Below are 15,356 nucleotides of genomic sequence, written 5' to 3' on the forward strand. Positions count from 1 at the left end.
CAAAGGACATACATCAAAGGGCTAATTCGATTGACATCAAAGGCTTATAACACACCGGTGCGATATCACACCTACATGTTATAACACCTCCCACCTTACATCAAAGGACAGACATCAAAGGGTCTAATTAGATTAGACAACAAAGGGTCAGACATCAAAGGCTAATTAGATTACACAACAAAGGATCTACTACAATGGGGAGTTCACACCTACATGTCACAAACACCTCACCCCTCACATCAAAGGATAGACAACAAAGGGTCAGACATCAAAGGCTAATTAGATTACACAACAAAGGATCTACTACAATGGGGAGTTCACACCTACATGTCACAAACACCCCACCCCTCACATCAAAAGGATAGACAACAAAGGGTCAGACATCAAAGGCTAATTAGATTACACAACAAAGGATCTACTACAATGGGGAATATCACACCTACATGTGATAACACCTCGGACAAAGGGGCTCATTAGCATATCAAAGGGGCTCATTAGCATAAGTAGGAGGCGGGACATAGCAGGTGTGACCTGTCACTTTTTATGCATACTAATGTGATTGAAACAGTATTTGTATAACTACTAACCACCAAAGTTCCATCCCTCTACTAATTATTATATTGAAAGAAAATCCATTTTTTGTGTTTTTGTTTTAAGAGAAATGAAATAATTAAAATAATGAAACAGGCATTTAAAGGGTTAAAATCCTGAAAATGATTGAATGTTTAGTAGTTTTGAGCACGTTAGAAGTTGTTTAAGTGATTCATGGAAAAAAAAGTAAAAATAAATATTGATGTATGATTTAATAGCAGTTTTTTGGGGCGTGTACATTTTTGCCACAAAGGTGTCCAGAGGGTGCAAAATGCATCACGAAAGTATACAAAACATGTAAGAGTAAACAACATTGGATTTCAAAAATTTGACTCAAAAGAAGACTTCTTGCAAAAATCCATGCCAAAAGCTGTAACACGCTGAAATGATCAACAAACAAAAAAAAGTCAGGAAAAATGTACAAAGGGTTAATTTGCTTTGATTATTGTCTTGTCTTGTTTGTGCAGGTTTAGCCTTCTGTGCATTGCGCCTCTGGATGTTTACAGCAGCACAATGTAAAGAAGCAAACAGGTCAGTGTGTTAATGAGGTCACCTGAGAGCAGCTCGTTAACAGCTCTCATTAAGGCCGGAGCTCGTTAGTCCACAGAGTCCAAGCTGCAGCTCATTAACCACAAACATCATTTCATCATCTGCAGGATGTTTTTACCGCCCTGACCTCTGCCCTGCAGGCTTCTCACTTTATGCGAGTGACATCTCAGTACTTTTGTATGTACATGTACTGTTTGAGAGCATGAGGGCCAATATGTAGTATGTTAAAATGCACTCTCAGTACTGGATGGTGCATCATACCGGTCAAACAGTTGAGAGGAAACGTAAAAAGTAAATTCACTGACGTATTTTGTCGTAGAACCAACCAAAAGCATTTCTAATAAGCTGTCTAACGTTGGCTTTTTTGTATTAAATAAGTGGAATTGTCGTCTTTGTCCATCACAGTGATTGAGAGAGGGGGTTAAGCTGCCAGTCAGATTACATTAGAGGCCGTAACGAGGACACAACGGGTATTTTCCCGCGGGACACGAAGAGCTGTCTCCTGGTGTGTTTTATTCATAATGAGTAATATTGCACAATGACCAAGAAAGACGGATGATTGAAATATAATAAAATGTCTCTGAGGATCATGTCCATCCCGAATAAGTGAAAGATTGTGTTTTTTTAGTTAATTCAATTTGTGCTCTTTCATGAATGTTAATTGGATGTCAGTCACACTGGATGTGCTCATGAAGTGAACAGATGCTAACCAGCGGCCCACAGCGCTGCACATGTTCCTCCTTTAACACGTTTAGACTCAAAACCAAACATCATCCAGCAAATAGATGGATAATGAGACAATAGATGTTTTGCATCCATTCCCAGACAGTTTGAACCTTTCTATGCGGTGCGTGGTCGAGGATCTCTTTATTTTGACCTTAAGGGCTATATATGAGGCCCTAAAGACACTGCTCCTGTATCAAATGCACACATTGATGCCACCAAATAAGACAATGAAAATAGAAAGTATTACAAACAGAACCGTCTTCTTAATAGTTACATTTAACTGGAATTAATTTACATTAATTATTAATATATACACAAATATTCAACCTTCAAATTACCATTTCAAATCAACATTGCTCTGCACACTTACCAAAGAACAGTTAAAAGCAACTACATGATTAGTGACTTTATCCTTTCCTTAAAAGCCGTGCTTTGTATTGGTCGGGCGTATCAGAATGTCTTAAAATGTGTGTGTGGGAATCTCAGTTCAACCCATATCGACCCGAAATATAGTGTATGTTAAGAACGAGAAAGGTTTTAACTAGGGCTGTCAGTCGATTAAAATAGTTAATCGCGATTAATCGCAAATTAATCGCACATTTTTTATCTGTTCTAAATGTACCTTAGAGGGATATTTTTCAAGTTTTTAATAATCTTATCAACATATGAGTGGACACATATGCTTTATATGTTTGTTTATTATCATTTGAACAATGACAAATATTCTCATGAATATTAAACACAACAACCTGAACATTACAAATATTCGCCTCAATTCAACCTGGAACCTCTCTCATACAATAGTGTGTGTGTGTGTGTGTGTGTGTGTGTGTGTGTGTGTGTGTGTGTGTGTGTGTGTGTGTGTGTGTGTGTGTGTGTGTGTGTGTGTGTGTGTGTGTGTGTGTGTGTGTGTGTGTGTGTGTGTGAGAATGTGGAGACACTGTGATGGATCGTTGGAGCTATGTGCAGCTCAAGGCATATATGCTCGAACGGGAGCTGCCTGGACGCTGCAATTGTTGGGGCGATCCAAGTACTCACACAACATGAAAGAATGAAACAGAGAGGAATCAATGAAACACAAACACAGAAATAGTTGAGATTAATCATTATTATTTAGTTGCGCACCACCAAACAACAATGGGGAAACATTACCTTGCTTCAAGAGCAACCAATCGCATAAATGGTCCCTCGAACACAAGAAAACACAGGCCAAATATACGTTTCCTAAATGACACACGAACATGTTCCCTAATCATGTTTAACGCACACACATTGTCAGGTCTCCTAAACTTGAACACACCAACATCAGAGCAACATGTAAGTTCCAGATGTCACACACCAACATCCTTATCGTTTCTTAGCTAATGCATGCTGGATATGAACCACTAACTAACAAGACTTTAACTGTATTATATCTGAGGAAGACCTCTCTTGGAGTTCCTCTGACCTTTGCCAATTTACTTAACATGGGTACATCTGCTGTTAATTGCAAAGACCATTGATAATTAGCAAAGAGACTCATGGGCCTCTTCCAATATCTGGAAACTGTAATTAAATTATAGTTATATTGAGAAGGTCCAAGACTTGACATAACACAATCATGTTGCGCGCACTATCCGTGCTGAGTGTGCTGACTTTTCGTACAATGTCCCACTGTCTGGCTCAAGTGCTCGGCGAAATGTCGCTCCTCTGTTTTCATTGAAACAGCTCCTTATATCCGTTAGCGCACTATTTACCAGATGCTAACAACAACAACACGTAAGGTGTGCCTCACTCACGCCACACATACACACACCCTCCCGGTCCGCGCCTGCCAGTGAGCGTGGAAGTGTGGTCTGCCACAAGCGGCGGGCAGGAGCGGGGCTGTCAGCATCAGCTTGTTGATGGTATTTTAAACTCGATGCGCTCTGAAACTACGGGGCGGCCGAGGACAAAAAATACACATGCGTTAATCGCGTTAAAATAATTTGTGGCGTTATTTTTTTTTTGCATTAACGCGTTATTAACGCGTTAACTTGACAGCCCTAGTTTTAACATATATGTAGTTTTTTGTACACATATGACAAATATGTGAGCGTGATGAAGTCAGAGCATCATCCTATGAGCCGGGGCCCAATTTAACCCCTGTGTGTATCTGATACCTGAACATATTACTAACATAAAACAAAGTACTGAATTAATCAAAGGAACGCTTTAAATATTTACTATTTTAAGATGTTTATGTCTATTTTACATTAACTTGACATTGCCTTCTCAGAACCTGCCATTCCAAACAACATGATATTTGTGATTGGCAGATGACCTTTAATGAATATATAATGAGCTCCATGGAGGAAGAAGGATGGTGATAAAAGCAGCATCACAGCTTCATGTTCACTGAGATGCTGTCTGTCTGTACATGCTTCATCATATCTACATTAATGTTGTATTAATGTTTCACCAGCTGGATTCAGGTCAGTTTCTCCTCATGTTCACTGAGATGCTGTCTGTCTGTACATGCTTCATCATATCTACATTAATGTTGTATTAATGTTTCACCAGCTGGATTCAGGTCAGTTTCTCCTCATGTTCACTGGGATGCTGTCTCTGTCTGTACATGCTTCATCATATCTACATTAATGTTATACTAATGTTTCACCAGCTGGATTCAGGTCTGTTTCTCCTCATGTTCACTGGGATGCTGTCTGTCTGTACATGCTTCATCATATCTACATTAATGTTGTATTAATGTTTCACCAGCTGGATTCAGGTCAGTTTCTCCTCATGTTCACTGAGATTATGTTTCTCTGTTTTCATGATTAATCATATATTAACATTCTTTAAATGAATGTTATAAATATTAATGTTGTGTGTATATATTAACATAATTGTTTAACAGGTGGATTCAGGTCAGTTTCTCCTCATTTTTCGTGTTCATTGTGATGATGCTTTTGCCTGTTTCTGATTCATGATAGATATTTATCATTGACTTATACATTAATGTTCAAGCAGATATTTTAGTATCTGATTGTATACTAATTAACTGTGAATTCATATTCTATGAATACACGTTTTAAATATGAATGTTAAATAAATGTGTTTCCTTATTCCTACTGTATATGTCAATGTGATATAAACTAATGTTATATCCTTTATTTAGATGTTAACAGGTTAGTTCTGTTGTTGTTACTGTTGTTGTTGTTGACCTGAGGTCACAGCGTGTTGTTTGTTGGGGTCTCCTCATGACGTCAGCAGGGTTTAACGTGACCTCGTCCCTGACGCTGCTCGGTTTCTCCTCGCTGTCTGGCCACAGCTCGCTTTTATTCTTCGTGTTTTTGTTGCTGTACCTCTTCGTGTTGTTCAGTGACTCTCTGGTGATTTATATCATCTGTTCGCAGCGAGCTCTTCACCGGCCCATGTTTGCCTTCGTGGCATCACTTCTGCTGAACTTTCTCACAGTCAGCACACTGATTTATCCTAAACTTCTGTCAGATATGTTGCTGTCCGGCGCCGGCTTGGTGCAGGTGTCCCGGACTTTGTGTCTGTGCCAGGGTTTCTTTGTTTCCACTCTTGGTGGATCTAGCTTCATGCTATTGTCGGCCATGGCCTTTGACCGCTACCTGTCCATCTGCCACCCGATGCACTACGCTGTGCTGGTAACTCCTGCCAAGGTGGTGCTGATGCTGCCTTTCTGCTGGATGCTGCCTGCTATTTTAGGGGGAGTCACAACGCTGCTGGTTAGCCGCTTATCGCTCTGCAGGGCGCAGCTCAACAGGGTCTACTGCGACATCGACAGCTATTTCACCCTGAGCTGCGGTGGTGCTGAAGCGCAGCTGAGTGGACTATACATTCTGGTGATCTTCACAGCCACCATTTTCCTGCCTGCCGCCTTCATTCTCTTCTCCTACGCTAGGATCCTCTTCATCTGTCTGTGGCGCTCACGTAGCTTCAGCAGCAAAGCTCTACACACCTGTCTTCCTCACCTGCTCGTCTTCTTTAACTATACCATCAGCGTCTACTTAGATCTGATGCTTCGCCGCCTGCAGAGCAACAGAGAATCTGACTCCACCCTCATCACCTCCATCCTGATGTTGCTAGTACCTACTTTACTGAACCCTGTGGTGTACGGACTGAAGTTAAAGGAGGTGTTCACGCATGTGAAGAGGCTGCTGAGCTGCCGCAGAGACAGCTGATCCCAACACTGTTTGATTGCACCACACAAAGATCCATGCAGCCAGAAGCATTTGTTGCACATCAGGAGAAACAGTTCGGCCCATATTCAGTTGATCACCACAAACATAACTGAGAGCGGGAAACATTTTCTAGGCCTCCTTCTCGGCTCCACGTCACCATGGGCCATCCCCAAGAGGGTCCCGTCTCCATCCTCCCCTAGAGGGTCCTGTCAACTTCTATTTCTAATCAAATATGAATAGGTGACATAAAAGAAAAGTACTAAAATATATGAACAAATACAGAAACTAGAAATTAAAAAGTATAAATACGTAAACAAAATAATAATACCGTTCCGGTGCATAATATGTTTAAGGTACTAGAAGATTGTTTACTTATGTTATACGTATATTTGAGGTTGAGACAGTGAAATTCCCCATCAGGGGTATTCCAGCGTGTGAGGTGGTCTACTAGGGGCCGTGGTGGTTGTACAGTCTGACCGCTGCAGGAAGGAAGGAGCTGTGGTATCTCTCTGTGAAACACCGTGGTGCAGCAGCCTCACTGAAGGAGCTGTGGTATCTCTCCGTGAAACACCGTGATGCAGCAGCCTCACTGAAGGAGCTGTGGTATCTCTCCGTGAAACACCGTGGTGCAGCAGCCTCACTGAAGGAGCTGTGGTATCTCTCCGTGAAACACCGTGGTGCAGCAGCCTCACTGAAGGAGCTGTGGTATCTCTCCGTGAAACACCGTGGTACAGCAGCCTCACTGAAGGAGCTGTGGTATCTCTCTCTGAAACACTGTGGTGCAGCAGCCTCACTGAAGGAGCTGTGGTATCTCTCCGTGAAACACCGTGGTACAGCAGCCTCACTGAAGGAGCTGTGGTATCTCTCCGTGAAACACCGTGGTACAGCAGCCTCACTGAAGGAGCTGTGGTATCTCTCCGTGAAACACCGTGGTGCAGCAGCCTCACTGAAGGAGCTGTGGTATCTCTCTGTGAAACACCGTGGTGCAGCAGCCTCACTGAAGGAGCTGTGGTGTCTCTCTGTGCAGACAGGGTGTCCAGCAGGGAGGACAGCTCAGCCATGTGACCAGTTCTTCTGGTTTAGCACTAGCAGCTTTGTAAAGCGAGTTGTATTAGAGATCATTCACAGCTACACTGAGGTGATCGGATGGTTTATAGCATCCTCTGTTAGTGACTGCAGGATGACATATGACTATAACATCTCATATTAGGAAGTGCAGCTGCATTAAAGGTAGGGTCGGTAAGTTTGAGAAACCAGTGTCAGTACCATATGTGTTCGCCCTACCATATGTGTTCGGGGTCCGTCGCTTACCAATGATGTCACGCATTGTGATTGGCTGTACGGTAATCGCACGCTGATTGGTGTAACTAGGGGCGCTGACTAGGGTATACCTTTATATATTAAAGTAAACAGATATGGTTCTAAACTGTATTGAAGTAAACATGTATTATTTTGAATTGTATTTTAGTGAACATGTATTGTTTGAACTGTTTTAAGTAATCACATATATAGATATTGTCTTTTCACTTACAACTCACTGACCCAGAGATCCTGTTACACACACATACACCTCCTCCTACCAGCACACACATATTCTTTTCAAGGTTCTTTCTGGGCATCAATATATCTGTGTACAATGTTTGGTTGTCTGGGAAAGAATAGTTTGTGTGAAATATTCCTTGGGAAAGTAAAGGAGTGAATATCGGTGAGAGATAAGATTGACTCTGTCCTTGTGAACTTCAGAATCTCACGTTCTGCTCAGAAGAAACATACTTTTTCTCAGAACTCTGATTCGCTGTATTGGACCCGACCAGAAGTGAATCCAACCAGTAAAAACACCTGGGGGAGTGAGCAGCTCACACAGCTCCTCCCCACGGACTCTCTAATTTGCTTCGGAGTAAAATGGGAAGGAAGAAGTCAACACATCTCCGCCCCAAAATATGAATATGAATACTGTTGTTTATGCATGTAAAATGCTTCCTGTTGCTGACTGGCTGGTCCCGATACCTGTATCGCACAGCAGTAGAAACCTGAAGTCCGGAGTACTCTGTAAACTTGTATACGTGTTTTGTTTCTTACCAGTAAAATCAGATTATTGTTATAACCTTTATTCCGGTGTTTTGAATCCCTTTCTTTATTAAATATAACCAGCCTCATCTAACGAACGGCGCGTAGCGGAGGGGGGCTGTAAGCCACCATCCAACAGTGTTTGCTACAACAATATACAGTCTATGGGGTATACCGGGGGTCTGATCAAAGGATAAAGCTGTTAATGTGCTGCTACCATAAACTGGCTGTAGCCCACAAACTGAAGCAGAATGATCTAGGGCTGTCCCGAATACCGTTTTTCGGGCTCCGGATATTCGGTAGTAATCAGCAGCGAATATTCGAATATTCGGCCCGCGCGGGGGGGCATAGTAATCAGCAGCGAACCGCTTCAACACGTGTATTTCGGTGTATTCACGGCATTCATTTTGTTATTCTACAGTATTGTTGTTTTATAGTTATTTGTTAATGTAACCCAATTTGTGTTCTTTGAAATTGAAAAGGATATTGCATTGTGTTTGTTACTTTCGTTGCAGTTGTATACGTCTTAAGTGTAATTTGGCTTGGTTTCCTATTTATGGACATGCTTTTATTTTGAAGGAGAGTTAGCGCAGTTGACAGGAAGTTGTTGTTGCTTTGGAAACAACGTGACAGAGATTAACGGAGAAAAGTAATATCTACATATAAAGACGGAGAAAGTAAACGATAACGTTTATGGTTAAGTGTTAGCACCCCCCGAAGAGGCACAAGCTCTTACGTTGATATTGGAGATTTCAATAAATTCAATTTGAAAAAAAACGGGGAAAAAACAAACAAAACGAATATCCGAAATAGTAGTCCAACGAACGAATATTCGGATATTCGGGTACAGTAGGGCTGTACCTGAATACTATAATAAAGTTATAGTAAATAACAAACTCCAGTGTTAGAATTCCATAATTCCATATTCATAAATAAAATGATATGCAAATAACATTTTCTTGGCTGTGGACTTGTACTCTACATAATTATGTTGAGCTCATGGTAATCTAATTCAATAAACAATAACTGCAATGAACAGATAGCATTTTCTGACTCGTAAAATGATTGGATATGGTGTAATTTGGTAAATGATTCTGTGTTGAAAAATGTATCTTTAAAAACTGCGTTGGTGTATTAGGGCGGGCCATACTATTTTTTTTTTGTAAATCGATCGAGAGGGGTGTTCAAATAACGTATTTTGGTGTTGTTGGAGTAGAATACCTCTGCTACGCGCCGTTCGTTGGATGAGGCTGGATCTCTATTAAATTAAGAAAGGAATTGAAAACACCGGAATCAAAGTTATAACAAATTATCTGAGTTTACTTCTAGTAGGAAACCAAACACATATACAAGTTATACAGAGTACTCGAGTACTCCGGGCTTTTAGATTCGTGATGCGATGCGGCTAAAATGTATCGGGATCAAACCACCCATCGAACGAGAAGAGAGTGCCTTCTGTCAATGGTGCGATGCGGACACAGTTTAACGGAGTCAACCACTCACCAAACCCAAAAGCAATTTTACACACACAAACGTCAGTATTTCTATCTGTCTTTGGGGCGGAGATTTGTCGATTCTTCCTTCCCACTTTTCTCCCAAGCGAATTAGAGAACCCCTGGGGAGGAGCTGTTTAAGCTGACCACCTCCCCTAAGTGTCCTGATTGGCTGGATTCGCTTCTGGCCGGGTTCAATCAGAGGTCTGCCCAGCATGTGAGATCCCAAGCCACCCCAGGTCAAAAGTCAATGTTTATCTTTACCTTATCTTACTCTACATTCCTTTCCCAGGGGATCTTTTCCTATTTTACGATGTCTTTAACGAGTTAGAAACAGCATCTGGCTCTTAGAGATGATAACAGCCAATGTTGGTGTGTGAAACACAGAATCTCTGGATCAGTGAGTTTAAAAGTGAGAATAACATTCTTTTTCTAAGTGATTATCAAAACCCGTTCAAACAATACATGTTTACTTCAATACAGTGTAGAATCATATCTTTTTCCTTCAATCCCTCTTTTGATCTCACCTCACGAGATCAACATATAGCATTTGAAACATTACCACTGTCAATTTTCTTCTTACTGTGTCTGTCCCAACATTTATATAAACCCATCAGAAGTTGGGATATAGAGCACTTTAAACCTTTAGGAACAGTCCACAACAACAACTTATTATGACAGTGGAGGGAGAATAAAATATGTCTAAAAAGCAAAGTCCTTGTCAGCTGAGTCATCTTTACTCTTCCCTCAATGGTGGAACTGATGAGTCTTAACACACAATGAGCAGATACAAGGCACACAACAACAACCACATGTCACCAAAATGGCAATAAAAGTAGCCACAGAAATCAGAAAAGACATTATCATACTTTTCCCTCTTTTGGTAACACATAGTTCTGTAGAATAAAAAATACAAATCCCTTACATTATGGGATATAAAAATAAAGTTGAAAGTTCCTCAAAAAAAATGGATTGTTCAGACAAAGTTCCACACCGGCTATATCAACCTGTTTCAGCGGGAAATGGAGTTCCCTGTGCCGTCTTGGTTTGCCATATCTTCGTCCCCCCAGCCCGCTGACGGCGGCTTCTGGGGTGCCTGCTAGAGAGATGTGGCCTGATTGTCCTCCCCCGGCCCGCTGATGGCGGCTTCCGGGTCGACTGTTGGAGAGATGTCCTCCCGATCCTCCTCCTCCGGACTGCTGATGGCGCCTCCTGGGTCGACTGCTGGAGAGATGTCCTGATCCTCCTCCTCCGGACTGCTGATGGCGCCTCCTGGGTCGACTGCTGGAGAGATGTCCTGATCCTCCTCCTCCGGCCCGCTGATGGCGCCTCCTGGGTCGACTGTCTTGACGAGAGCCAGATCTGTTCTGATGTCGTCCAGGGTCCTTGCGACGAGGGCCAACTCTGTCCTGATGTCGTCCAGGGTCCTCGCAGGTGTTTTTCCCGACCGCACACTGGCTCCAGTGGTACCAGTTGTCTCCCTTTCCATCTAGGCGAACGGCATGGGAGGTCCCCTCCAACCAGACGTAATCTGCTGTGTTGGCCTTGTGTTTCTTGGGTCCCCCTTTTGACGTCAGCAGCCTGTATGGAGAAGTCTCATACCAAGCCCTTAAGTTGCTGGAAATATGGTTTTGAAATCATCTTTTCTACTTCTTTAGTGTTTATTGGCGGCACCAACTAGACTGGAGTGTGGACAAAAGACTATGCAGAAAATAATAAACAAAAATAAAAAATAAAAAATTAAAATAAAAAATAAAAAATTAAAAATTAAATTAAAAAATAGAACAAAAATAAAAATAAAACAAAAAGGAACAAACTAACAAAACAAAAAATAACCAAAGCTAGATTATTTTAACTGTATCAATTTCTCTTAAAAGCAACAAATAAAACAAAACAAAAAATACCATAACTAGTATTTTAAATTGATAAATTTCTCCTAAAAACGTAATAATCTCACATACATATTGTCTGATGTATATCCTATCCTTTTCCCCCTTTTTCTGAAATAGAACGCCGTTAACGGTGTTCTTATTTTCAGAAACATCGAGCCTTATACATCAGTTATTTAATATCAGCTATATATTTATTATTACTATTACTTATATATCAGGCATTAAATGTCAGCCGTCTTCCATGATTGACCTCGTCTATATTATCTGACTTATATTGATACGTGTCCGTTTGTATTTATTTAATATACTGGGCAATTATTGATAACTTTTTGAATCTCCCTCTTTTCTTAACAACTTGAGGTATGGCTATTTTGAAATATGACTTGGTTAAGAGATGATTTGTTTATCGGTGAAAGGAACACTCTTCCCCTCAATGGTGTGGGGGTGGATATTTAGGGAGAGTTCCTTACAATCTCCAGATCTTCCTCTCATTGTAGAGGCCATAAAACCTTTTAATGGGCTCTGTGGTCTGTTCAGATTTAGATTTTCTTCCTCTCCAGAGGTCACGCCTGTCTTTGACCCTGTATGCTGCTTTGAATCTGCAGCACCTCAGGACAGAGAAAGTGGAGATCTCTTCCCAAAAGTGTAAGCTTCCTTTTGAGCAACATAGCTCCACATTTAACACTCCCTGACTTGTTTGTAAAGCGTTCTTTAAGGCCTGAATTGAGTCTTCCGTTATGTAACGGAAAATCCCATTTCCAAAAAGGGTCAGTTTAATAGCCCTTATCATATTATCGCTCTGTGCTTGCATGCTAGGACCTATTGTCTTTGCCAGAGCTGCTGCTATTCTTTCTACATGTATTAGCTCCATATTAGCAGGGTTCACTAACATGGTTGGTTGATCCAGTTTAAGATTTTCAATATCTTCCATTACTATTTCCAACATTCCTTATCCCTGAATATCAGGTCTAACAATGTGTTTTCCTTTAGGAGTATTAGATGGGATACTCATAAGTGGCATTTGTGAGCCCTTATCTCCTTAGGGTGGAGGTAGGGTCTCAGACATTATACCACCTTCTCGTTGCTCTCTGTCTCTCAAGTATTACACAGATTTGACTTTAAAAAAATCACACAGAGCTTCTCATACCTTATCATATCACATTCAGGCACATTTGTATTGTGCGATGTTTATTTCAACAGATAGCGTGACTTCCAGAAGTAGGCTTCTACAATCTCCTCACGGTGATTGCGACTTCAGGTCAAGAGTTAAAAACTCAGTCAACAAAATCTCTTTATCGTCACGTTTAATGAGCCTGATTATCCCCACAACAGTTTTGTGATGAGATACGGTCGTTCCAAATAATTAGTTGGAGGTCGCGTCTCTCTCCTCCTCTATCACCCACCATATAACAATTACAGACATTTTATACATTTAAAGCACCACGAAAGGTAACCGCATTAATCAATCTTATCATGATCTGCGGGGAATGCAACCCTTTTTTACACCTTTTGCAGCCTTTAATAGACGCACTGCAAGCTAACCGCATTAATCAATGTTATTTTGACTTGCGGGGAATTTACCCCATACATCTTTTACAGCGTTACAGTGTTCGTTGTTAGTGGGTCATAGGACGGGACTGAATACCCGCCTCTTATGAGCACTTTTGTGCCTTAGGTAAGGACTGAACTACCCGACTCTAAGCACTAATAATCTAATTTAACTAGAATATGTATTGTATTTCCCACCGTGACTAAGAACAGTGAGAACGCTGCTGACAACTCTAAAGTTTTAGTATAATCAATCACAGATTTTTGATATTCAAAACAGGTGTCTGCTCACCTTTTGTGTATAGCGCGCTTGCAGTTGTCAACAGTGTCTCTTTGTCCTCCCCCTGGACTGGATTCTGTCCCCTGGCTATCGGTGTTCCTTTCTAGAGATAAGCACTCACTCCGTCGGGAAAGTCACCACTTGTTGGAGTAGAATACCTCTGCTACGCGCCGTTCGTTGGATGAGGCTGGATCTCTATTAAATTAAGAAAGGAATTGAAAACACCGGAATCAAAGTTATAACAAATTATCTGAGTTTACTTCTAGTAGGAAACCAAACACATATACAAGTTATACAGAGTACTCGAGTACTCCGGGCTTTTAGATTCGTGATGCGATGCGGCTAAAATGTATCGGGATCAAACCACCCATCGAACGAGAAGAGAGTGCCTTCTATCAATGATGCGATGTGGACACAGTTTAACGGAGTCAACCACTCACCAAACCCAAAAGCAATTTTACACACACAAACGTCAGTATTTCTATCTGTCTTTGGGGCGGAGATTTGTCGATTCTTCCTTCCCACTTTTCTCCCAAGCGAATTAGAGAACCCCTGGGGAGGAGCTGTTTAAGCTGACCACCTCCCCTAAGTGTCCTGATTGGCTGGATTCGCTTCTAGCCGGGTTCAATCAGAGGTCTGCCCAGCATGTGAGATCCCAAGCCACCCCAGGTCAAAAGTCAATGTTTATCTTTACCTTATCTTACTCTACATTCCTTTCCCAGGGGATCTTTTCCTATTTTACGATGTCTTTAACGAGTTAGAAACAGCATCTGGCTCTTAGAGATGATAACAGCCAATGTTGGTGTGTGAAACACAGAATCTCTGGATCAGTGAGTTTAAAAGTGAGAATAACATTCTTTTTCTAAGTGATTATCAAAACCCGTTCAAACAATACATGTTTACTTCAATACAGTGTAGAATCATATCTTTTTCCTTCAGTGTGTAGAACACACATCTATTTAGATTTATTTATTTTGAAGTTGTTGCTATGGAAACAACATGACGGAGAAAAAAGTAATATATTACATATTACTTTACTTCGTTACTCTCTACATAAAGTAACTCGTTACTCCTTACATTACTTTTGCGTTACTCAGCAACAGCCTACCCAAACAAAAAACGTAGGCCTACACACAAGACATAACACAAGTTGATAACGGTGAACATTCTAGTTTTTGCTGCTTGTTCGGAGTCGACACTCACTCAACATCATCACTCTGGGTTCGGGGGTCTTTAGCTACTAGCTTGGTGTTAGCATGCTGCCTCTGCAGGTGCTTGGAGAGGTTTGATGTTGTTGTGTTTGCAGCAGAGCACCTTACCGTCACATTCCTGTCCTTTCTTCTTACACATGTAAAGTAATGGGCATACCTCCACCCCTCGAAAGTTATAGCTGTTGATGTCTCTGTCTCAGTCTGCAGCACAACCCCTGTGACAGCTGCATGTGGACAAGTCGCGCAAATGTTACGCAAATATAAACCTGCGGTGGAAATCCCTCAAGTGACTTGAAATATTTAAAATGTTAAAAGTTAGACAATCACATTTACCAATTATCTACCCCTGGAACTAGCTAAACTAGTTATAAATGTTTATTATTTACTGTCGGGTCACTCATTACTGGATCAGCATGAGACACAGACGGGCTGTCAGGAGTAGGGATGGGTATCGTTTGAATTTTATCGATTCCGATTCCGGTTCTGCTTATCGATTCCGGTTCTTATCGATTCCCCGTTTCGATTCCAAAATTGTAAAAGAAAGAGGTCAAATGTTTAGATAACAAAAATATCTTTATTCTTTTACAAATAAAAAATATAAATGCAATGCAATTGTCTTTTTCTTTTTTAGTGTAGTGGAGCCTCACTTTAGAGCATTTACCGCGACCCATCTTTGGTGTTATGAAGTGATTGAGCTCGTGCAACCCGGTATCACGGCAAGACGTGAACATGTGACGATCTACCATGCTGGGAGACGTGAATATGTCACGGTTTCGTCCCTTCAAACGTGACAGTTACACGGTATTGTTAACATGGCCCAACCAGTG

The 15,356-nt window shown here is 41.2% G+C and overlaps 1 protein-coding gene across 1 annotated transcript; it reads left to right on the plus strand.

Moving 5' to 3' along the window:
* The first annotated feature begins 5,087 nt into the window (after positions 1-5,087).
* On the plus strand, positions 5,088-6,038 carry LOC117498267 (olfactory receptor 11A1-like). Its single transcript, XM_034150282.1, has one exon. It carries the CDS (start codon positions 5,088-5,090, stop codon positions 6,036-6,038), a length of 951 nt encoding a protein of 316 aa, XP_034006173.1.
* The last annotated feature ends 9,318 nt before the right edge of the window (positions 6,039-15,356 follow it).

This window comes from Trematomus bernacchii, unplaced genomic scaffold, assembly GCF_902827165.1.
Source record: "Trematomus bernacchii unplaced genomic scaffold, fTreBer1.1, whole genome shotgun sequence".
Taxonomy (NCBI): domain Eukaryota; kingdom Metazoa; phylum Chordata; class Actinopteri; order Perciformes; family Nototheniidae; genus Trematomus; species Trematomus bernacchii.

Excerpts from the sequence above, each read along its gene's own strand:
- LOC117498267 (XM_034150282.1), top strand. The coding sequence starts at position 5,088 with ATGACGTCAGCAGGGTTTAACGTGACCTCGTCCCTGACGCTGCTCGGT.